The following is a 23,600-nucleotide window of genomic DNA, read 5'->3' as shown; positions in this document are numbered from 1 at the left end:
GTAGTAGCGGAAGACGAGGTCGTGCCTGCAGTAGTTGTCCTCGAGGACGGAGTCGTGGAATTTGTCGACAGTTCGGCTGTTGCTGTCGTGACTGGCGTCGTCGTACCGGAAAACGAGGTCGTTGCTGGAGTATTCGCATTAGAAGATGAAGTCGTAGAAAGTGTCGCCAGGTCAGGCGACGCGCTCGTAGCTAGGGTACTCCCACCGGAAGACGTGATCGTGGATGGTGTCGCAAGGTCTGGAGTTGGACTTGTGCCTGAAAAAGTGGTAACGGAAGACGAGGTCGTTGGCGATGTCGTCAGTTCGAGAGGTGCGGTCGTGGCTGCGGAAGTATTAGCGGAAGACGGGGTCGTGCCTGCAGTAGTTGTCGTCGATGACGGAGTCGTGGAAGTTGTCGACAGTTCGGGTGTTGCGGTCGTGACTAGCGTCGTCGTACCGGAAGACGAGGTCGTTGCTGGAGTATTGGCATCAGAAGATGAAGTCGTAGAAAGTGTCGCCAGGTCAAGCGACGCGCTCGTAGCTAGAGTACTCCCACCGGAAGACGTGATCATGGACGGTGTCGTAAGGTCGAGTGATGGGCTTGTGCCTGAAGAATTGGTAACGGCAAACGAGGTCGTAGACGACGTCGTCAGTTCGTGAGGGGCGGTCGTGGCCGAGGAAGTAGTAGCGGTAGACGGGGTCGTGCCTGGAGTAGTTGTCCTCGATGACGGAGTCGTGGAAGGTGTCGACAGTTCGGGTGTCGCGTTCGTGACTGGAGTAGTCGTACCGGAAGACGAAGACGTGGCTGGAGTAGTCGTATTGGAAGCCGCGGTCGTGACTGAACTAGTCGTACCGGAAGACGACGTCGTGTCTGGAGTAATCGTACCGGAAGACGCGGTCTTGGAAGGTGTCGTAAGGTCGTTCGACGCGAACTTTTCTAAAGTATTCGTACCCGAAGACGAGTTCATAGAAAGTATCGGTGAGTCAGCATACGCGAGTTCATCCGGAGTACTCATATTCGACGAAGAGGTCGTAGAAGGTGGCGAGAATTCAGGTAACGCAGTCGTTGCAGGAGTAGTTGTACCGGAAGACGAGTTCGTGGCTTGAGTAGTCGTACCGGAAGGCGAGGAGGTAGTCGTCGATGTCGACAGATCGAGAGTCGAAATCGTGGCTGAGGAAGTAGTAGCGGGAGACGGGGTTGTGCCTGGAGGAGTCGTCCCCGACGACGGAGTCGTGGAAGTTGTCGACAGTTCGGCTGTTGCTGTCGTGACTGGCGTCGTCGTACCGGAAGACGAGGTCGTTGCTGGAGTATTCGCATCAGAAGATAAAGTCGTAGAAAGTGTCGTCAGGTCAGGCGACGCGCTCGTAGCTAGGGTACTCCCACCGGAAGACGTGATCGTGGATGGTGTCGCAAGGTCGGGAGTTGGGCTTGTGCCTGAAGAAGTGGTAACGGAAGACGAGGTCGTAGACGATGTCGTCAGTTCGAGAGGTGCGGTCGTGGCTGCGGAAGTAGTAGCGGTAGACGGGGTCGTGCCTGGAGTAGTTGTCCTCGAGGACGGAGTCGTGGAATTTGTCAACAGTTCGGGTGTTGCTGTCGTGACTGGCGTCGTCGTACCGGAAGACGAGGTCGTTGCTGGAGTATTGGCATCAGAAGATGAAGTCGTAGAAAGTATCGCCAGGTCAAGCGACGCGCTCGTAGCTAGAGTACTCCCACCGGAAGACGTGATCATTGACGTTTTCGCAAGGTCGGGTGATGGGCTTGTGCCTGAAGAAGTGGTAACGGAAGACGAGGTCGTAAACGATGTCGTCAGTTCGAGAGGGGCGGTCGTGGCTGCGGAAGTAGTAGCGGAAGACGGGGTCGTGCCTGGAGTAGTTGTCCTCGATGACGGAGTCGTGGAAGTTGTCGACAATTCGGGTGTCGCAATCGTGGCTGCAGTAGTCGTACTGGAAGACGAGGTCGTAGCTGGAGTATTCGCATCAGAAGATGAAGTCGTAGAAAGTGTCGTCAGGTCAGGCGACGCGCTCGTAGCTAGAGTACTTCCACTGGAAGACCCGATCGTGGACGGTGTCGCAAGGTAGGGAGTTGGGCTTGTGCCTGAAGAAGTGGTAACGGAAGACGAGGTCGCAGACGATGTCGTCAGTTCGAGAGGGGCGGTCGTGGCTGAGGAAATAGTAGCGGAACATGGAGTCCTGCCTGGAATAGTTGTCCTCGATGACGGAGTCGTGGAAGTTGTCGACGGTTCGGGTGTTGCGGTCGTGACTGGCGTAGTCGTACCGGAAGACGGGTTAGTGGCTGTAGTAGTCGTATTGGAAGATACGGTCGTGACTGAACTAGTCGTGCCGGAAGAAGAAGTCGTGGTTGGAGTAGTCGTATTGTACGACGCTGTCGTGACTGAACTACTCGTACCGGTAGACGACGTCGTGGCTGGAGTAGTCGTACCGGAAGACGAGTTCATAGAAAGTATCGGTGAGTCAGCATACGCGAGTTCATCCGGAGTACTCATATTCGACGAAGAGGTCGTAGAAGGTGGCGAGAATTCAGGTAACGCAGTCGTTGCAGGAGTAGTTGTACCGGAAGACGAGTTCGTGGCTTGAGTAGTCGTACCGGAAGGCGAGGAGGTAGTCGTCGATGTCGACAGATCGAGAGTCGAAATCGTGGCTGAGGAAGTAGTAGCGGGAGACGGGGTTGTGCCTGGAGAAGTCGTCCCCGACGACGGAGTCGTGGAAGTTGTCGACAGTTCGGCTGTTGCTGTCGTGACTGGCGTTGTCGTACCGGAAGACGAGGTCGTTGCTGGAGTATTCGCATCAGAAGATAAAGTCGTAGAAAGTGTCGTCAGGTCAGGCGACGCGCTCGTAGCTAGGGTACTCCCACCGGAAGACGTGATCGTGGATGGTGTCGCAAGGTCGGGAGTTGGGCTTTTGCCTGAAGAAGTGGTAACGGACGACGAGGTCGTAGACGATGTCGTCAGTTCGAGAGGTGCGGTCGTGGCTGCGGAAGTAGTAGCGGTAGACGGGGTCGTGCCTGGAGTAGTTGTCCTCGAGGACGGAGTCGTGGAATTTGTCAACAGTTCGGGTGTTGCTGTCGTGACTGGCGTCGTCGTACCGGAAGACGAGGTCGTTGCTGGAGTATTGGCATCAGAAGATGAAGTCGTAGAAAGTATCGCCAGGTCAAGCGACGCGCTCGTAGCTAGAGTACTCCCACCGGAAGACGTGATCATTGACGTTTTCGCAAGGTCGGGTGATGGGCTTGTGCCTGAAGAAGTGGTAACGGAAGACGAGGTCGTAAACGATGTCGTCAGTTCGAGAGGGGCGGTCGTGGCTGCGGAAGTAGTAGCGGAAGACGGGGTCGTGCCTGGAGTAGTTGTCCTCGATGACGGAGTCGTGGAAGTTGTCGACAATTCGGGTGTCGCGGTCGTGGCTGCAGTAGTCGTACTGGAAGACGAGGTCGTAGCTGGAGTATTCGCATCAGAAGATGAAGTCGTAGAAAGTGTCGTCAGGTCAGGCGACGCGCTCGTAGCTAGAGTACTTCCACTGGAAGACCCGATCGTGGACGGTGTCGCAAGGTAGGGAGTTGGGCTTGTGCCTGAAGAAGTCGTAACGGATGACGAGGTCGCAGACGATGTCGTCAGTTCGAGAGGGGCGGTCGTGGCTGAGGAAATAGTAGCGGAAGATGGAGTCCTGCCTGGAATAGTTGTCCTCGATGACGGAGTCGTGGAAGTTGTCGACGGTTCGGGTGTTGCGGTCGTGACTGGCGTAGTCGTACCGGAAGACGGGTTAGTGGCTTTAGTAGTCGTATTGGAAGATACGGTCGTGACTGAACTAGTCGTGCCGGAAGAAGAAGTCGTGGTTGGAGTAGTCGTATTGTACGACGCTGTCGTGACTGAACTACTCGTACCGGTAGACGACGTCGTGGCTGGAGTAGTCGTACCGGAAGACGAGTTCATAGAAAGTATCGGTGAGTCAGCATACGCGAGTTCATCCGGAGTACTCATATTCGACGAAGAGTTCGTAGAAGATGGCGAGAATTCAGGTAACGCAGTCGTTGCAGGAGTAGTTGTACCGAAAGACCAGTTCGTGGCTTGAGTAGTCGTACCGGAAGACGAGGAGGTAGTCGTCGATGTCGACAGATCGAGAGTCGAAATCGTGGCTGAGGAAGTAGTAGCGGGAGACGGGGTTGTGCCTGGAGAAGTTGTCGCCGACGACGGAGTCGTGGACGTTGTCGAGAGTTCGGGTGTTGCGGTCGTGACTGGCGTAGTCGTACCGGAAGACGAGGTCGTTGCTGAAGTATTCACATCAGAAGATGAAGTCGTAGAAAGTGTCGTCAGGTCAGGCGACGCGCTCGTAGCTAGAGTACTCCTACCGGAAGACGTGATCGTGGACGGTGTCGCAAGGTCGGGAGTTGGTCTTGTGCCTGAAGAAGTGGTAACGGAAGACGAGGTCGCAGACGATGTCGTCAGTTCGAGAGGGGCGGTCGTGGCTGCGGACGGATTACCGGAAGACGGGGTCGTGCCTGCAGTAGTTGTCGTCGATGACGGAGTCGTGGAAGTTGTCGACGGTTCGGGTGTTGCGGTCGTGACTAGCGTCGTCGTACCGGAAGACGAGGTCGTTGCTGGAGTATTCGCATCAGAAGATGAAGTCGTAGAAAGTGTCGCCAGGTCAAGCGACGCGCTCGTAGCTAGAGTACTCCCACCGGAAGACGTGATCATGGACGGTGTCGTAAGGTCGGGTGATAGGCTTGTGCCTGAAGAAATGGTAACGGAAGACGCGGTCGTAGACGATGTCGTCAGTTCGTGAGGGGTGGTCGTGGCTGAGGAAGTAGTAGCGGAAGACGGGGTCGTGCCTGCAGTAGTTGTCCTCGAGGACGGAGTCGTGGAATTTGTCAACAGTTCGGGTGTAGCTGTCGTGACGGGCGTCGTCATACCGGAAGACGAGGTCGTTGCTGGAGTATTGGCATCAGAAGATGAAGTCGTAGAAAATGTCGCCAGGTCAAGCAACGCGCTCGTAGCTAGAGTACTCCCACCGGAAGACGTGATCATGGACGGTTTCGTAAGGTCGAGTGATGGGCTTGTGCCTGAAGAATTGGTAACGGCAGACGAGGTCGTAGACGACGTCGTCAGTTCGTGAGGGGCGGTCGTGGCCGAGGAAGTAGTAGCGGAAGACGGGGTCGTGCCTGGAGTAGTTGTCCTCGATGACGGAGTCGTGGAAGTTGTCGACAGTTCGGGTGTCGCGTTCGTGACTGGCGTAGTCGTACCGGAAGACGGGGTAGTGGCTGTAGTAGTCGTATTGGAAGATGCGGTCGTGACTGAACTAGTCGTGCCGGAAGAAGAAGTCGTGGTTGGAGTAGTCGTATTGTACGACGCGGTCGTGACTGAAATACTCGTACCGGAAGACGACGTCGTGGCTGGAGTAGTTGTACCGGAAGACGAGTTCATAGAAAGTATCGGTGAGTCAGCATACGCGAGTTCATCCGGAGTACTCATATTCGACGAAGAGGTCGTAGAAGGTGGCGAGAATTCAGGTAACGCAGTCGTTGCAGGAGTAGTTGTACCGGAAGACGACTTCGTGGCTTGAGTAGTCGTACCGGACGACGAGGAGGTAGTCGTCGATGTCGACAGATCGAGAGTCGAAATCGTGGCTGAGGAAGTAGTAGCGGGAGACGGGGTTGTGCCTGGAGAAGTCGTCCCCGACGACGGAGTCGTGGAAGTTGTCGAGAGTTCGGGTGTTGCGGTCGTGACTGGAGTAGTCGTACCGGAAGACGAGGTCGTTGCTGAAGTATTCGCATCAGAAGATGAAGTCGTAGAAAGTGTCGCCAGGTGAAGCGACGCGCTCGTAGCTAGAGTACTCCCACCGGAAGACGTGATCATGGACGGTGTCGCAAGGTCGGGAGTTGGTCTTGTGCCTGAAGAAGTGGTAACGGAAGACGAGGTCGCAGACGATGTCGTCAGTTCGAGAGGGGCGGTCGTGGCTGCGGAAGGATTAGCGGAAGACGGGGTCGTGCCTGCAGTAGTTGTCGTCGATGACGGAGTCGTGGAAGTTGTCGACGGTTCGGGTGTTGCGGTCGTGACTAGCGTCGTCGTACCGGAAGACGAGGTCGTTGCTGGAGTATTCGCATCAGAAGATGAAGTCGTAGAAAGTGTCGCCAGGTCAAGCGACGCGCTCGTAGCTAGAGTACTCCCACCGGAAGACGTGATCATGGACGGTGTCGTAAGGTCGGGTGATGGGCTTGTGCCTGAAGAAATGGTAACGGCAGACGAGGTCGTAGACGACGTCGTCAGTTCGTGAGGGGCGGTCGTGGCCGAGGAAGTAGTAGCGGTAGACGGGGTCGTGCCTGCAGTAGTTGTCCTCGAGGACGGTGTCGTGGAATTTGTCGACAGTTCGGCTGTTGCTGTCGTGACTGGCGTCGTCGTACCGGAAAACGAGGTCGTTGCTGGAGTATTCGCATTAGAAGATGAAGTCGTAGAAAGTGTCGCCAGGTCAGGCGACGCGCTCGTAGCTAGGGTACTCCCACCGGAAGACGTGATCGTGGATGGTGTCGCAAGGTCGGGAGTTGGGCTTGTGCCCGAAGAAGTGGTAACGGAAGACGAGGTCGCAGACGATGTCGTCAGTTCGAGAGGGGCGGTCGTGGCTGCGGAAGTATTAGCGGAAGACGGGATCGTGCCTGGAGTAGTTGTCCTCGATGACGGAGTCGTCGAAGTTGTCGACATCTCGGGTGTCGCGGTCGTGGCTGCAGTAGTCGTACTGGAAGACGAGGTCGCAGCTGGAGTAGTCGTACCGGAAGACGAGGTCGTAGGCGATGTCGACAGGTGGAGAGAAGCGGTCGTGGCTAGGGAACTAGTTGCGGAAGACGGGGTTGTGCCTGGACTAGTTGTCGTCGATGACGGAGTCGTGGAAGTTGTCGACAGTTCGGGTGTTGCGGTCGTGACTGGCGTCGTCGTACCGGAAGACGAGGTCGTTGCTGGAGTATTCGCATCAGAAGATGAAGTCGTTGAAAGTGTCGCCAGGTCAAGCAACGCGCTCGTAGCTAGAGTACTCCCACCGGAAGACGTGATCATGGACGGTTTCGTAAGGTCGAGTGATGGGCTTGTGCCTGAAGAATTGGTAACGGCAGACGAGGTCGTAGACGACGTCGTCAGTTCGTGAGGGGCGGTCGTGGCCGAGGAAGTAGTAGCGGAAGACGGGGTCGTGCCTGGAGTAGTTGTCCTCGATGACGGAGTCGTGGAAGTTGTCGACAGTTCGGGTGTCGCGTTCGTGACTGGCGTAGTCGTACCGGAAGACGGGGTAGTGGCTGTAGTAGTCGTATTGGAAGATGCGGTCGTGACTGAACTAGTCGTGCCGGAAGAAGAAGTCGTGGTTGGAGTAGTCGTATTGTACGACGCGGTCGTGACTGAACTACTCGTACCGGAAGACGACGTCGTGGCTGGAGTAGTCGTACCGGAAGACGAGTTCATAGAAAGTATCGGTGAGTCAGCATACGCGAGTTCATCCGGAGTACTCATATTCGACGAAGAGGTCGTAGAAGGTGGCGAGAATTCAGGTAACGCAGTCGTTGCAGGAGTAGTTGTACCGGAAGACGAGTTCGTGGCTTGAGTAGTCGTACCGGACGACGAGGAGGTAGTCGTCGATGTCGACAGATCGAGAGTCGAAATCGTGGCTGAGGAAGTAGTAGCGGGAGACGGGGTTGTGCCTGGAGAAGTCGTCCCCGACGACGGAGTCGTGGAAGTTGTCGAGAGTTCGGGTGTTGCGGTCGTGACTGGAGTAGTCGTACCGGAAGACGAGGTCGTTGCTGAAGTATTCGCATCAGAAGATGAAGTCGTAGAAAGTGTCGCCAGGTGAAGCGACGCGCTCGTAGCTAGAGTACTCCCACCGGAAGACGTGATCATGGACGGTGTCGCAAGGTCGGGAGTTGGTCTTGTGCCTGAAGAAGTGGTAACGGAAGACGAGGTCGCAGACGATGTCGTCAGTTCGAGAGGGGCGGTCGTGGCTGCGGAAGGATTAGCGGAAGACGGGGTCGTGCCTGCAGTAGTTGTCGTCGATGACGGAGTCGTGGAAGTTGTCGACGGTTCGGGTGTTGCGGTCGTGACTAGCGTCGTCGTACCGGAAGACGAGGTCGTTGCTGGAGTATTCGCATCAGAAGATGAAGTCGTAGAAAGTGTCGCCAGGTCAAGCGACGCGCTCGTAGCTAGAGTACTCCCACCGGAAGACGTGATCATGGACGGTGTCGTAAGGTCGGGTGATGGGCTTGTGCCTGAAGAAATGGTAACGGCAGACGAGGTCGTAGACGACGTCGTCAGTTCGTGAGGGGCGGTCGTGGCCGAGGAAGTAGTAGCGGTAGACGGGGTCGTGCCTGCAGTAGTTGTCCTCGAGGACGGTGTCGTGGAATTTGTCGACAGTTCGGCTGTTGCTGTCGTGACTGGCGTCGTCGTACCGGAAAACGAGGTCGTTGCTGGAGTATTCGCATTAGAAGATGAAGTCGTAGAAAGTGTCGCCAGGTCAGGCGACGCGCTCGTAGCTAGGGTACTCCCACCGGAAGACGTGATCGTGGATGGTGTCGCAAGGTCTGGAGTTGGGCTTGTGCCCGAAGAAGTGGTAACGGAAGACGAGGTCGCAGACGATGTCGTCAGTTCGAGAGGGGCGGTCGTGGCTGCGGAAGTATTAGCGGAAGACGGGATCGTGCCTGGAGTAGTTGTCCTCGATGACGGAGTCGTCGAAGTTGTCGACATCTCGGGTGTCGCGGTCGTGGCTGCAGTAGTCGTACTGGAAGACGAGGTCGCAGCTGGAGTAGTCGTACCGGAAGACGAGGTCGTAGGCGATGTCGACAGGTGGAGAGAAGCGGTCGTGGCTAGGGAACTAGTTGCGGAAGACGGGGTTGTGCCTGGACTAGTTGTCGTCGATGACGGAGTCGTGGAAGTTGTCGACAGTTCGGGTGTTGCGGTCGTGACTGGCGTCGTCGTACCGGAAGACGAGGTCGTTGCTGGAGTATTCGCATCAGAAGATGAAGTCGTAGAAAGTGTCGCCAGGTCAAGCGACGCGCTCGTAGCTAGAGTACTCCCACCGGAAGACGTGATCATGGACGGTTTCGTAAGGTCGGTTGATGGGCTTGTGCCTGAAGAATTGGTAACGGCAGACGAGGTCGTAGACGACGTCGTCAGTTCGTGAGGGGCGGTCGTGGCCGAGGAAGTAGTAGCGGAAGACGGGTTCGTGCCTGCAGTAGTTGTCTTCGAGGACGGAGTCGTGGAAGTTGTCGACAGTTTGGGTGTCGCGGTCGTGGCTGGAGTAGTCGTACCGGAAGACGAGGTCGTTGCTGGAGTATTCGCATCAGAAGATAAAGTCGTAGAAAGTGTCGTCAGGTCAGGCGACGCGCTCGTAGCTAGGGTACTCCCACCGGAAGACGTGATCGTGGATGGTGTCGCAAGGTCGGGAGTTGGGCTTGTGCCTGAAGAAGTGGTAACGGAAGACGAGGTCGTAGACGATGTCGTCAGTTCGAGAGGTGCGGTCGTGGCTGCGGAAGTAGTAGCGGTAGACGGGGTCGTGCCTGGAGTAGTTGTCCTCGAGGACGGAGTCGTGGAATTTGTCAACAGTTCGGGTGTTGCTGTCGTGACTGGCGTCGTCGTACCGGAAGACGAGGTCGTTGCTGGAGTATTGGCATCAGAAGATGAAGTCGTAGAAAGTATCGCCAGGTCAAGCGACGCGCTCGTAGCTAGAGTACTCCCACCGAAAGACGTGATCATGGACGTTTTCGCAAGGTCGGGTGATGGGCTTGTGCCTGAAGAAGTGGTAACGGAAGACGAGGTCGTAAACGATGTCGTCAGTTCGAGAGGGGCGGTCGTGGCTGCGAAAGTAGTAGCGGAAGACGGGGTCGTGCCTGGAGTAGTTGTCCTCGATGACGGAGTCGTTGAATTTGTCAACAGTTCGGGTGTAGCTGTCGTGACGGGCGTCGTCGTACCGGAAGACGAGGTCGTTGCTGGAGTATTGGCATCAGAAGATGAAGTCGTAGAAAGTGTCGCCAGGTCAAGCAACGCGCTCGTAGCTAGAGTACTCCCACCGGAAGACGTGATCATGGACGGTTTCGTAAGGTCGAGTGATGGGCTTGTGCCTGAAGAATTGGTAACGGCAGACGAGGTCGTAGACGACGTCGTCAGTTCGTGAGGGGCGGTCGTGGCCGAGGAAGTAGTAGCGGTAGACGGGGTCGTGCCTGCAGTAGTTGTCCTCGAGGACGGAGTCGTGGAATTTGTCGACAGTTCGGCTGTTGCTGTCGTGACTGGCGTCGTCGTACCGGAAAACGAGGTCGTTGCTGGAGTATTCGCATTAGAAGATGAAGTCGTAGAAAGTGTCGCCAGGTCAGGCGACGCGCTCGTAGCTAGGGTACTCCCACCGGAAGACGTGATCGTGGATGGTGTCGCAAGGTCGGGAGTTGGGCTTGTGCCTGAAGAAGTGGTAACGGAAGACGAGGTCGCAGACGATGTCGTCAGTTCGAGAGGGGCGGTCGTGGCTGCGGAAGTATTAGCGGAAGACGGGATCGTGCCTGGAGTAGTTGTCCTCGATGACGGAGTCGTGGAAGTTGTCGACAGTTTGGGTGTCGCGGTCGTGGCTGGAGTAGTCGTACCGGAAGACGAGGTCGTTGCTGGAGTATTCGCATCAGAAGATAAAGTCGTAGAAAGTGTCGTCAGGTCAGGCGACGCGCTCGTAGCTAGGGTACTCCCACCGGAAGACGTGATCGTGGATGGTGTCGCAAGGTCGGGAGTTGGGCTTGTGCCTGAAGAAGTGGTAACGGAAGACGAGGTCGTAGACGATGTCGTCAGTTCGAGAGGTGCGGTCGTGGCTGCGGAAGTAGTAGCGGTAGACGGGGTCGTGCCTGGAGTAGTTGTCCTCGAGGACGGAGTCGTGGAATTTGTCAACAGTTCGGGTGTTGCTGTCGTGACTGGCGTCGTCGTACCGGAAGACGAGGTCGTTGCTGGAGTATTGGCATCAGAAGATGAAGTCGTAGAAAGTATCGCCAGGTCAAGCGACGCGCTCGTAGCTAGAGTACTCCCACCGAAAGACGTGATCATGGACGTTTTCGCAAGGTCGGGTGATGGGCTTGTGCCTGAAGAAGTGGTAACGGAAGACGAGGTCGTAAACGATGTCGTCAGTTCGAGAGGGGCGGTCGTGGCTGCGAAAGTAGTAGCGGAAGACGGGGTCGTGCCTGGAGTAGTTGTCCTCGATGACGGAGTCGTTGAATTTGTCAACAGTTCGGGTGTAGCTGTCGTGACGGGCGTCGTCGTACCGGAAGACGAGGTCGTTGCTGGAGTATTGGCATCAGAAGATGAAGTCGTAGAAAGTGTCGCCAGGTCAAGCAACGCGCTCGTAGCTAGAGTACTCCCACCGGAAGACGTGATCATGGACGGTTTCGTAAGGTCGAGTGATGGGCTTGTGCCTGAAGAATTGGTAACGGCAGACGAGGTCGTAGACGACGTCGTCAGTTCGTGAGGGGCGGTCGTGGCCGAGGAAGTAGTAGCGGTAGACGGGGTCGTGCCTGCAGTAGTTGTCCTCGAGGACGGAGTCGTGGAATTTGTCGACAGTTCGGCTGTTGCTGTCGTGACTGGCGTCGTCGTACCGGAAAACGAGGTCGTTGCTGGAGTATTCGCATTAGAAGATGAAGTCGTAGAAAGTGTCGCCAGGTCAGGCGACGCGCTCGTAGCTAGGGTACTCCCACCGGAAGACGTGATCGTGGATGGTGTCGCAAGGTCGGGAGTTGGGCTTGTGCCTGAAGAAGTGGTAACGGAAGACGAGGTCGCAGACGATGTCGTCAGTTCGAGAGGGGCGGTCGTGGCTGCGGAAGTATTAGCGGAAGACGGGATCGTGCCTGGAGTAGTTGTCCTCGATGACGGAGTCGTCGAAGTTGTCGACATCTCGGGTGTCGCGGTCGTGGCTGCAGTAGTCGTACTGGAAGACGAGGTCGCAGCTGGAGTAGTCGTACCGGAAGACGAGATCGTAGGCGATGTCGACAGGTGGAGAGAAGCGGTCGTGGCTAGGGAACTAGTTGCGGAAGACGGGGTTGTGCCTGGACTAGTTGTCGTCGATGACGGAGTCGTGGAAGTTGTCGACAGTTCGGGTGTTGCGGTCGTGACTGGCGTCGTCGTACCGGAAGACGAGGTCGTTGCTGGAGTATTCGCATCAGAAGATGAAGTCGTAGAAAGTGTCGCCAGGTCAAGCGACGCGCTCGTAGCTAGAGTACTCCCACCGGAAGACGTGATCATGGACGGTTTCGTAAGGTCGGTTGATGGGCTTGTGCCTGAAGAAGTGGTAACGGAAGACGAGGTCGCAGACGATGTCGTCAGTTCGAGAGGGGCGGTCGTGGCTGCGGAAGTATTAGCGGAAGACGGGATCGTGCCTGGAGTAGTTGTCCTCGATGACGGAGTCGTCGAAGTTGTCGACATCTCGGGTGTCGCGGTCGTGGCTGCAGTAGTCGTACTGGAAGACGAGGTCGCAGCTGGAGTAGTCGTACCGGAAGACGAGATCGTAGGCGATGTCGACAGGTGGAGAGAAGCGGTCGTGGCTAGGGCACTAGTTGCGGAAGACGGGGTTGTGCCTGGACTAGTTGTCGTCGATGACGGAGTCGTGGAAGTTGTCGACAGTTCGGGTGTTGCGGTCGTGACTGGCGTCGTCGTACCGGAAGACGAGGTCGTTGCTGGAGTATTCGCATCAGAAGATGAAGTCGTAGAAAGTGTCGCCAGGTCAAGCGACGCGCTCGTAGCTAGAGTACTCCCACCGGAAGACGTGATCATGGACGGTTTCGTAAGGTCGGTTGATGGGCTTGTGCCTGAAGAATTGGTAACGGAAGACGAGGTCGTAGACGATGTCGTCAGTTCGAGAGGTGCGGTCGTGGCTGCGGAAGTATTAGCGGAAGACGGGCTCGTGCCTTGAGTAGTTGTCCTCGATGACGGAGTCGTGGAAGTTGTCGACGGTTCGGGTGTTGCGGTCGTGACTAGCGTCGTCGTACCGGAAGACGAGGTCGTTGCTGGAGTATTCGCATCAGAAGATGAAGTCGTAGAAAGTGTCGCCAGGTCAAGCAACGCGCTCGTAGCTAGAGTACTCCCACCGGAAGACGTGATCATGGACGGTTTCGTAAGGTCGAGTGATGGGCTTGTGCCTGAAGAATTGGTAACGGCAGACGAGGTCGTAGACGACGTCGTCAGTTCGTGAGGGGCGGTCGTGGCCGAGGAAGTAGTAGCGGAAGACGGGGTCGTGCCTGGAGTAGTTGTCCTCGATGACGGAGTCGTGGAAGTTGTCGACAGTTCGGGTGTCGCGTTCGTGACTGGCGTAGTCGTACCGGAAGACGGGGTAGTGGCTGTAGTAGTCGTATTGGAAGATGCGGTCGTGACTGAACTAGTCGTGCCGGAAGAAGAAGTCGTGGTTGGAGTAGTCGTATTGTACGACGCGGTCGTGACTGAACTACTCGTACCGGAAGACGACGTCGTGGCTGGAGTAGTCGTACCGGAAGACGAGTTCATAGAAAGTATCGGTGAGTCAGCATACGCGAGTTCATCCGGAGTACTCATATTCGACGAAGAGGTCGTAGAAGGTGGCGAGAATTCAGGTAACGCAGTCGTTGCAGGAGTAGTTGTACCGAAAGACCAGTTCGTGGCTTGAGTAGTCGTACCGGAAGACGAGGAGGTAGTAGTCGATGTCGACAGATCGAGAGTCGAAATCGTGGCTGAGGAAGTAGTAGCGGGAGTCGGGGTTGTGCCTGGAGAAGTTGTCCCCGACGACGGAGTCGTGGACGTTGTCGAGTGTTCGGGTGTTGCGGTCGTGACTGGAGTAGTCGTACCGGAAGACGAGGTCGTTGCTGAAGTATTCACATCAGAAGATGAAGTCGTAGAAAGTGTCGTCAGGTCAGGCGACGCGCTCGTAGCTAGAGTACTCCTACCGGAAGACGTGATCGTGGACGGTGTCGCAAGGTCGGGAGTTAGTCTTGTGCCTGAAGAAGTGGTAACGGAAGACGAGGTCGCAGACGATGTCGTCAGTTCGAGAGGGGCGGTCGTGGCTGCGGAAGGATTACCGGAAGACGGGGTCGTGCCTGCAGTAGTTGTCGTCGATGACGGAGTCGTGGAAGTTGTCGACGGTTCGGGTGTTGCGGTCGTGACTAGCGTCGTCGTACCGGAAGACGAGGTCGTTGCTGGAGTATTCGCATCAGAAGATGAAGTCGTAGAAAGTGTTGCCAGGTCAAGCGACGCGCTCGTAGCTAGAGTACTCCCACCGGAAGACGTGATCATGGACGGTGTCGTAAGGTCGGGTGATGGGCTTGTGCCTGAAGAAATGGTAACGGAAGACGCGGTTGTAGACGATGTCGTCAGTTCGTGAGGGGTGGTCGTGGCTGAGGAAGTAGTAGCGGAAGACGGGGTCGTGCCTGCAGTAGTTGTCCTCGAGGACGGAGTCGTGGAATTTGTCAACAGTTCGGGTGTAGCTGTCGTGACGGGCGTCGTCGTACCGGAAGACGAGGTCGTTGCTGGAGTATTGGCATCAGAAGATGAAGTCGTAGAAAGTGTCGCCAGGTGAAGCGACGCGCTCGTAGCTAGAGTACTCCCACCGGAAGACGTGATCATGGACGGTGTCGTAAGGTCGAGTGATGGGGTTGTGCCTGAAGAATTGGTAACGGAAGACGAGGTCGTAGACGACGTCGTCAGTTCGTGAGGGGCGGTCGTGGCTGAGGAAGTAGTAGCGGAAGACGGGGTCGTGCCTGCAGTAGTTGTCCTCGAGGACGGAGTCGTGGAAGTTGTCGACAGTTTGGGTGTCGCGGTCGTGGCTGGAGTAGTCGTACCGGAAGATGAGGTCGTTGCTGGAGTATTCGCATCCGAAGATAAAGTCGTAGAAAGTGTCGTCAGGTCAGGCGACGCGCTCGTAGCTAGGGTACTCCCACCGGAAGACGTGATCGTGGATGGTGTCGCAAGGTCGGGAGTTGCGCTTGTGCCTGAAGAAGTGGTAACGGAAGACGAGGTCGTAGACGATGTCGTCAGTTCGAGAGGTGCGGTCGTGGCTGCGGAAGTATTAGCGGCAAACGGGGTCGTGCCAGGAGTAGTTGTCCTCGATGACGGAGTCGTGGAAGTTGTCGACGGTTCGGGTGTCGTGATTGTGGCTGGCGTCGCCGTGCCGGAAGACGAGGTCATTGCTGAAGTATTCGCATCAGAAGATGAAGTCGTAGAAAGTGTCGTCAGGTCAGGCGATGCGCTCGTAGCGAGAGTACTCCCAACGGAAGACGTGATCGTGGACCGTGTCGCAAGGTCGGGAGTTGTGCTTGTGCCTGAAGAAGTGGTAACGGAAGACGAGGTCGCAGACGATGTCGTCAGTTCGAGAGGGGCGGTCGTGGCTGCGGAAGTATTAGCGGAAAACGGGATCGTGCCTGGAGTAGTTGTCCTCGATGACGGAGTCGTCGAAGTTGTCGACATCTCGGGTGTCGCGGTCGTGGCTGCAGTAGTCGTACGGGAAGACGAGGTCGCAGCTGGAGTAGTCGTACCGGAAGACGAGGTCGTAGGCGATGTCGACAGGTGGAGAGAAGCGGTCGTGGCTAGGGAACTAGTTGCGGAAGACGGGGTTGTGCCTGGAATAGTTGTCGTCGATGACGGAGTCGTGGAAGCTGTCGACAGTTCGGGTGTTGCGGTCGTGACTGGCGTCGTCGTACCGGAAGACGAGGTCGTTGCTGGAGTATTCGCATCAGAAGATGAAATCGTAGAAAGTGTCGCCAGGTCAAGCGACGCGCTCGTAGCTAGAGTACTCCCACCGGAAGACGTGATCATGGACGGTTTCGTAAGGTCGGGTGATGGGCTTGTGCCTGAAGAATTGGTAACGGAAGACGAGGTCGTAGACGATGTCGTCAGTTCGTGAGGTGCGGTCGTGGCTGAGGAAGTAGTGGCGGAAGACGGGGTCGTGCCTGCAGTAGTTGTCCTCGAGGACGGAGTCGTGGAATTTGTCGACGGTTCGGGTGTCGTGATTGTGGCTGGCGTCGTCGTGCCGGAAGACGAGGTCATTGCTGAAGTATTCGCATCAGAAGATGAAGTCGTAGAAAGTGTCGTCAGGTCAGGCGATGCGCTCGTAGCGAGAGTACTCCCAACGGAAGACGTGATCGTGGACGATGTTGTAAGGTCGGGTGATGGGCTTGTGCCTGAAGAAGTGGTAACGAAATACGAGGTCGTAGACGATGTCGTCAGTTCGAGAGGTGCGGTCGTGGCTGCGGAAGTATAAGCGGAAGACGGGCTCGTGCCTGGAGTAGTTGCCCTCGATGTAGGAGTCGTCGAAGTTGTCGACGGTTCGGGTGTTGCGGTCGTGACTGGCGTAGTCGTACCGGAAGACGGGGTAGTGGCTGTAGTAGTCGTATTGGAAGATGCGGTCGTGACTGAACTAGTCGTCCCGGAAGAAGAAGTCTTGGTTGGAGTAGTCGTATTGTACGACGCGGTCGTGACTGAACTACTCGTACCCGAAGACGAGTTTATAGAAAGTATCGGTGAGTCAGCATACGCGAGTTCATCCGGAGTACTCATATTCGACGAAGAGGTCGTAGAAGGTGGCGAGAATTCAGGTAACGCAGTCGTTGCAGGAGTAGTTGTACCGAAAGTCGAGTTCGTGGCTTGAGTAGTCGTACCGGAAGACGAGGAGGTAGTAGTCGATGTCGACAGATCGAGAGTCGAAATCGTGGTTGAGGAAGTAGTAGCGGGAGACGGGGTTGTGCCTGGAGAAGTTGTCCCCGACGACCGAGTCGTGGACGTTGTCGAGTGTTCGGGTGTTGCGGTCGTGACTGGAGTAGTCGTACCGGAAGACGAGTTCGTTGCTGAAGTATTCACATCAGAAGATGAAGTCGTAGAAAGTGTCGTCAGGTCAGGCGACGCGCTCGTAGCTAGAATACTCCTACCGGAAGACGTGATCGTGGACGGTGTCGCAAGGTCGGGAGTTGGTCTTGTGCCTGAAGAAGTGGTAACGGAAGACGAGGTCGCAGACGATGTCGTCAGTTCGAGAGGGGCGGTCGTGGCTGAGGAAATAGTAGCGGAAGATGGGGTCCTGCCTGGAATAGTTGTCCTCGATGACGGAGTCGTGGAAGTTGTCGACAGTTCGGGTGTTGCTGTCGTGACTGAACTAGTCGTACCGGAAGACGACGTCGTGCCTGGAGTAATCTTAACGGAAAACGCAGTCTTGGAAGGTGTCGTAAGGTCGGGCGACGCGAACCTTTCTGAAGTATTCGTACCCGATGCTGAGTTCGTAGAAAGTATCGGTGAGTCAGCATACGCGAGTTCATCCGGAGTACTCATATTCGACGAAGAAGTCGTAGAAGGTGGCGATAATTCGGGTAACGCAGTCGTTGCTGGAGTAGATGTACCGGAAGACGAGGTCGTAGCTAGAGTACTCCCACCGGAAGACGTGATCGTGGACGATGCCGCAAGGTCGGGTGATGGGCTTGTGCCTGAACAAGTGGTAACGGAAGACGAGGTCGTAGACGATGTCGACATGTCGAGAGACGCGGTCGTGCCTAGGGAAGTAGTAGCGGAAGACGGGTTTGTGCCTGGAGTAGTTGTCCCCGACGACGGAGTCGTGGAAGTCATCGCCAGTTCGGGTGTCGCTGTCGGGGCTGGAGCAGTCGTACTGGAAGACGAGGTCGCAGCTGGAGTAGTCGTACCGGGACACAAGGTCGTAGACGATGTCGACAGGTCGAGAGGGCCGGTCGTGGCTGAGGAAGTAGTAGCTAAAGACGGGGTCGTGCCTGGAGTAGTTGTCCTCGATGACGGAGTCGTGGAAGTTGTCGACAGTTCGGGTGTCGCGGTCGTGACTGGCGTAGTCGTACCGGAAGACGAAGTCGTGGCTGGAGTAGTCGTATTGGAAGACGCGGTCGTGACTGAACTAGTCGTACCGGAAGACGTCGTGGCTGGAATAGTCGTACCGGAAGACGCTGTCTTGGAACGTGTGTCAAGGTCGGACGACGCCATCTTTTCTGAAGTATTCGTATCCGAAGACGAGTTCGTAGAAAGTATCGGTGAGTCAGCCAACGCGATCCCATCCGGATTACTCATGTCCGTCGAAGAGGTCGTATGAGGTGTCGTGAGGTCCGGCGACCCAATCTTCGCTGGCTTTGTCGAACCTGACGAAGCAGACGTGGCTGGAGTACTTCTCGTACCCGACGACGATGTCGTGGAAGGTATCGTCAGGTCGGGCGATGCGGTTGTGGCTACAGTTATCGTACCTGAAGGCGACGTCGTTGTTGGATCACTAGTACCTGAGGGCGTAGTCGTAGACGGTTTCGTCATATCTATCCACATGTTTGGAGCTGAAGTCATATTATACGGGGATTGAGTCGTACCTGGTGATGCAGTGGAATCTAGCATTTCCGTATCCAGAGGTCCATCAATTTTACCAAACTTCTTTTCCACATACGCTCTCGTGGCTGTTATCGTCGGCTTCGGCGACGGCGTCGAGGCAGATGTCGTCGTACCTGGCGGAGCTACCGTGACTGCTATCATTTTACCTTCGGATATCATCGTATTTCTTGTCATCCCGCTCCTCCTTGCAGACGAATCTGCCTGCGTTCGGAATTTTTTATTATGTTTTTTTTTTATTCTTCCTTTTCGTTTTTTTGAAAACTTTTCTTTATTTTTCAGTTTGATATTCCATTTGGTCATTTGTGTCCTCTTCGAAACATTAATGATTCCAAGCACATTCCAAAAACAAGTCCCCTTTTTTCGAACACGATCTATCCGTTCTTGTGTTTGTACGCATCTCCTGTTTTTTTCTAAAATCATTCGTAGTTTTATGGACATTTGCTTAATGTTTTCTTGTTAAGCATAACGCTCCTACAGGATGCGCAAGCCATCCATACTCACGTTCATGTGTGTGCCCATTTTTCAGTGGAGATCTTTCACGTGACGCCGCTATCGCAACTGCTATCAATCCCACAATTACAGCAAACACGAGACCAAGTCTTACTCTCATCTTCTGTTAACACGTAAATATCTCGTATTAACGTGAGATGCCACTTCAAGGCCGTTGAAATACAGTTCCAGCTGGCTAAATTTCTTATCTTAACTCTGAAAATCTAATCAACAGTTGTAATCAAGAAACTCGGTAGAATCTCGGGTCAAGTAAATTTACAGCCCTGTCGTCTGCTGGCCCGAGGTTCTCGCCAAGACTATACTTTTTCTGAATAAAACGATTTGAGGTGGTGGGTGTAAAATTGCTATGTGATTTTGTTGAATTATGAAGGTCAGAAACCTTTCAGCAATTTGAAAATCGAAGTTTGAGCCAATTAAATAGTATATTACACACCTAGGGAGGAAAAGTAGACTACTTTAAACCGCGGGCAGAATTGTCACCCGAGCCGAAGGCGAGGGTGATAAGCACGCGGTTTGAGGTGGTCTAATTTCACTCCCGTGGAGTGTATACGATTTTTCTGTCCAACGCAGGCGGAATGCGGCAACTTCGGCCCGCGCAGCGGTTCGAAAGTTGCCACTTTCCGCCCGGAGGGCTGAAAAAATTCTTTCTCAATTGCGCCCAAAATTTCCATTAATGGTGGCGTAATTGCTGATAAAAAACTTTGCACCGGCTCAAGATTACGCAAAAGTTACCAATACATTCAAGAATTTATGTGTCTGGATAATACGTAGGTCACCCGGTAAGTCCTGTCGTTCAGCATGATTATTACAAGTTATCTGTTTATTTTGATGTCTACGTATTGTGCGCGTATATACATGTTTACAGGTCAATACTTGTCAATAGCCGCCTAGCAATCAGTGAGTAAGCGCGGTGTGAAAGTATGAATATGGCATCACTTACGAACTCTCAAATTCGCGCGATAATTTATTACAATTTTCAATATCAGCTGTCTCGTAAACAATGTTACGAAGAAATGAACCGTGCATTGGGTGATACAGCACCATCTCTCAGGACTGTCGAGCGATGGTATAATCAGTTTGAAAGAGGTGCATTTGACTTTGAAGACAATCTGCGTCCGGGCCGGCCGAGTGAGTGACAACTCCCGAAACAGCAGCCGCCATTGAAAAACTGATTAAAGAAAACCGTAAAATCACACACAAGCGAATTAACGAAACCCTCGACATTTCTGCATCGGCTGTAAATAAAATTTTACATGACTATTTGCAGGTACACAAGGTTTGTACACTTTTTATTCCACACAAACTGACTGACGAACAAAGAAACTGTCGAGTAAATGGGTGCAAAAAGATGCTTACTAAACTTAAATTAGGCCGTTCTTCTGAGGTTTTTGCAATTGTAACGGAAGACCAAACGTGGTTATATTATTATGATGTTCCAACGAAATCTAATATTCGCGTATGGGTTTTTGAAAATTAAGACTATCCAACCATGCCTAAGCATTCACGTTCAGTCAAAAAAAAATGATCGCATTTTTTTTTGGTCGTGGCGGCATAATCAAAACAATTTCATTAGATACACAGCGCACTGTTACTGCAGAATCGTATATTCAGTTATGTCTGATCCCGCTAATGAGTACGGTTAAAGAATTGCGACCAAAGCATGCGCACTTTCCTGCTGCATCATGACAATGCATCTGCTCATCGCGCTCGGCAATCTGTGGTATTTCTGGCGTTTTCCGGTATTGGACTTTTAGATCATCCGCCCTACAGCCCTACAGTCCTGATCTAGCGCCCTGCGACTTCGCACTCCTCCCGTATCTAAAGAACCACCTAAAAGGGTGCAAGTTTTGTTTGCTCAGATGAAGAGATTTGTGTTGCTTGGGAAAAATGTTGTGCTTCGATCCCAGAAGAGAAGTGGAATCTCTGGTTTGATAACTGGTTTGAGCGTATGAATAAGTGTGTGTTAAGTGACAATATTTTGAAAAACAATAAAATTTTATAGTAAAACGACAAGACTTACCGAGTGACCTACGTATAACACTATCAAAGGCACTTTGATGCTCTCGAGTTTCTGATTGGTTGGATCTGACGACATCCAGTTTTAGATGTTATGATTGGTTGTTGAAATTGGTTATTGATGATTGAAATTCTGACCACAACTTCAGAACTTAGCACGGCAGCACAGCAGACATTTAATAAAGACATAGCACGGTAACAGCAGATATAATTTCGATCGAAAGACGAGTGTCTGTGTATAAGTGTGCTGAGTGAATAAAAGAAGAAACAGACGTTTCTCAGAAATTACAGTTGTTTTGTGCAGTTAACGTAAAATGTATAGATGTGCGAGTTTTCACGTCATGTTGACGTTTGAGGTTATGATCCCCAGAGTGCTGTTGTTGCGTGCCGAGTGTAAAAAAATGGAAATGGTTATTGAAAAGTAGTAGGAATCGATATTATTAATGACGTGACTAATTAGTGTTTAATAATAATCATAATAATTAGGAAAAAGATGTTCGTTCATTATAATCTCTGAAACGTTCTTTTCAAATAGAAATTTTATATTGTCTAATTACATTAAAGAATAAATATGCGTGGTTGTATGTAAATGAATTCAAATAAATTTTGGAAAACTTTGATAAAGTAAAACTGTCTAATTTGATGTATTGTTGTCATATTTTCTTTTATTTAGTTTGGCTCTGTCCACCGGGCCCTATTTTCCACCTCCTTAGCTTACAGTGTATCCATAACCAATATCTATTCATTCTCTAGATGATAAATGTGTGACATGTGGATCTATTTCAGTAATTTATTGGTTCGTACCAATTTTGGCACGAAATCTGAAAAAAAGCTTACCAGTCAACCAATTGATTGCTCGCTGTGGTCCGTTTTCGGAACCGAGATATTTTACATCAGCACACCTTTCATGCCGATTATAAAGATTATTTTATCACAAATATTACCTACATCTGTCCCAACCGAAGAGACCAGAGCCGGATCCACACAGATTCACTGCCCATTACAAAATTCATTATTCGTGGAAATTCAATAAATACTCACGGAGGGATCCGGTAGAATACAGAGGCGTCTGACAGAATACAGAGGCGACCCTATCTACTATATGTAGACACACTTTAATACAAGATGTATGTGAAGCTATGTGAAATGGGTGTTTGAGTTTTAAGGACAGAGAACTTCGTTATGTAGTCGAAAAAAAGTGCTAGTTCAGTAGTACAACTTTTTGTGAAATAAAATATTGGCAACGATTTTATATATGACCGAAGGACACGAGAAGGTCGGGGCCACTGCATACAATCCACGAAGCATGGCTCTCTACGTTGACTGCGTATCATGTGGACGTGCTATTTTGACGTCGACTCATAAAAAAAAAAACGTGACTCGAAAGTGTTTGAGATATGCTCTCGTTGATAATTTACTCTACAGTAATATCTTCGATTCATCTGATTGTAAGCATATGATATTTGCATCCATTTTTAAGTTTAATTGGGGCATTTGAACGATAGTATGGAAAAACGTATTTTCGCAAATTGTGATAAAACCATGCCCTATCGTAAACTGTGTTAAAAGAATGTCTTATCGCAAATTTGCGAAAGAAACATTTATATTACAAATTACGATAAAATAACGTGCTATCTCTATCAGTGAACATATTTCCGTTGATACAGCACTGGAATTTTTGGTACCCCAGTGGGGTGAGGTTCATTATGTCGAATAATCGAAATGTAGTCAATATTTTGAAATTTTCAACGTTGTAACATCAGATTCTCATTCATCAATATCGACTATTTAGCAGATCACATTTTTAATAGAATATTCCTTCTTTGAATCCTTATTTATTCGAAAATATATTTTTCGATAGTTTTCATTTCGAATGCAATTTTTATAGACCATACGAATGTCAAACGTTCATATTTTCGAATTTATAATGGAGAGTAGTTGTTTTATAGACACACCAAAATATAGCGTATAACAAGATATCGAAAGTGAATTTTTGAGCTTATTAAACTTAGATACACAGAATAGCGACGGCTCGAAAAGGCGAAAGTCAAAATTGCCTTGGTTGAATTTGGGGATCACCACTTGATACCCTGACCTCTTGTGGCCAAACATTCAACTGCTTTTTCCCCAGTCATTTACTGATGTTTTCTATAACCATTTATATCAAATATGTGGATTACCAACAGCGAACATCGAAATAGCGAATACATTGCACTGCTTCGTTTCTATACCATCAAGTTGGGACCACTTCCGTACTTTCGTCGCTCACTATATATGTTATGTTTATTAGAAAATACGTATGTTGAAATGACCTAAATAAAAAAGTATCGAGTTTTTGGCATTCAATGATGAATTTTTTTGTAATTCAAAATATTGAAATTGCTTTTGAACGATAGCTTTTGAATTCCATTAAAATTCATATACGTATTTCAACCGCGCAGCTTTGAATCTATATAAGCTATAGTTCTTTTCCATGAAGATGATAGGAACTAATCAAAAAACATGGTTAAGAATAAAAACTTGCTGCCACTTCAAGTCATGATCGAAGTATTTTTGACAAATTTTGAGAAATAAGCTTCAGCACGACTTTACCAGGATCTTTTTAAGGAAAATATTTTTTAGGTTTATAACCAAAATATATATACATATTTTTTAGAAAGAGAGAAAATTTTATTGGAAGAACAGGAAAAACCATACTCCATAATTTGTTGTTACTGCAATATGAAGAGGCATCATGAGTGTGCTATCCATACAGAAATT

At 52.0% G+C, this 23,600-nt stretch overlaps 2 protein-coding genes across 2 annotated transcripts in view; one reads left to right on the top strand and one right to left on the bottom strand.

Annotated features, from left to right (window-relative positions):
- LOC122417741 (uncharacterized) overlaps window positions 1-12,882 on the top strand; it is a 36,773-nt gene extending 23,891 nt beyond the window's left edge. Inside the window, exons 35-53 of the mRNA XM_043431539.1 lie at window positions 72-631; window positions 695-1,033; window positions 1,091-2,054; window positions 2,121-2,521; window positions 2,579-3,542; window positions 3,609-4,009; window positions 4,067-4,769; window positions 4,866-5,095; window positions 5,159-5,497; window positions 5,555-5,792; window positions 5,859-6,257; window positions 6,354-7,111; window positions 7,175-7,513; window positions 7,571-7,808; window positions 7,875-8,273; window positions 8,370-9,127; window positions 9,188-10,121; window positions 10,218-11,441; window positions 11,538-12,882. Of these exons, the coding sequence (XP_043287474.1) occupies window positions 72-631; window positions 695-1,033; window positions 1,091-2,054; window positions 2,121-2,521; window positions 2,579-3,542; window positions 3,609-4,009; window positions 4,067-4,769; window positions 4,866-5,095; window positions 5,159-5,497; window positions 5,555-5,792; window positions 5,859-6,257; window positions 6,354-7,111; window positions 7,175-7,513; window positions 7,571-7,808; window positions 7,875-8,273; window positions 8,370-9,127; window positions 9,188-10,121; window positions 10,218-11,441; window positions 11,538-12,882 (11,533 nt within the window). The remainder of the gene's footprint in view (window positions 1-71; window positions 632-694; window positions 1,034-1,090; window positions 2,055-2,120; window positions 2,522-2,578; window positions 3,543-3,608; window positions 4,010-4,066; window positions 4,770-4,865; window positions 5,096-5,158; window positions 5,498-5,554; window positions 5,793-5,858; window positions 6,258-6,353; window positions 7,112-7,174; window positions 7,514-7,570; window positions 7,809-7,874; window positions 8,274-8,369; window positions 9,128-9,187; window positions 10,122-10,217; window positions 11,442-11,537) is intronic.
- Window positions 12,883-12,943: 61 nt separating this feature from the next.
- LOC122417740 (mucin-5AC-like) lies at window positions 12,944-14,561 on the bottom strand. The gene is made up of 2 exons (XM_043431538.1): window positions 13,020-14,561; window positions 12,944-12,976 (listed from the first exon to the last, which is right to left on the bottom strand). The coding sequence occupies exons 1-2, from the start codon at window positions 14,559-14,561 to the stop codon at window positions 12,944-12,946; spliced, it is 1,575 nt and encodes a 524-aa protein (XP_043287473.1).
- Between the last annotated feature and the right edge of the window lie 9,039 nt (window positions 14,562-23,600).

This window comes from Venturia canescens, chromosome 11 (assembly GCF_019457755.1).
Source record: "Venturia canescens isolate UGA chromosome 11, ASM1945775v1, whole genome shotgun sequence".
NCBI classification, from domain to species: Eukaryota; Metazoa; Arthropoda; class Insecta; order Hymenoptera; family Ichneumonidae; genus Venturia; species Venturia canescens.
Note: the sequence above shows the minus strand (reverse complement) of the source record. Positions and strands in the feature narration are given on the sequence as shown.

What these genes read in the sequence shown, in the direction of transcription:
- LOC122417740 (XM_043431538.1), bottom strand. Translation starts at nt 14,561, where the DNA reads ATGATCACGTCTTCCGGTGGGAGTACTCTAGCTACGAGCGCGTCGCTT. An exon ending in CGAGCGCGTTGCTTGACCTG is followed by an intron (nt 12,977 to 13,019) that starts GCGACACTTTCT and finishes CGAATACTCCAG; the next exon opens with CAACGACCTCGTCTTCCGGT.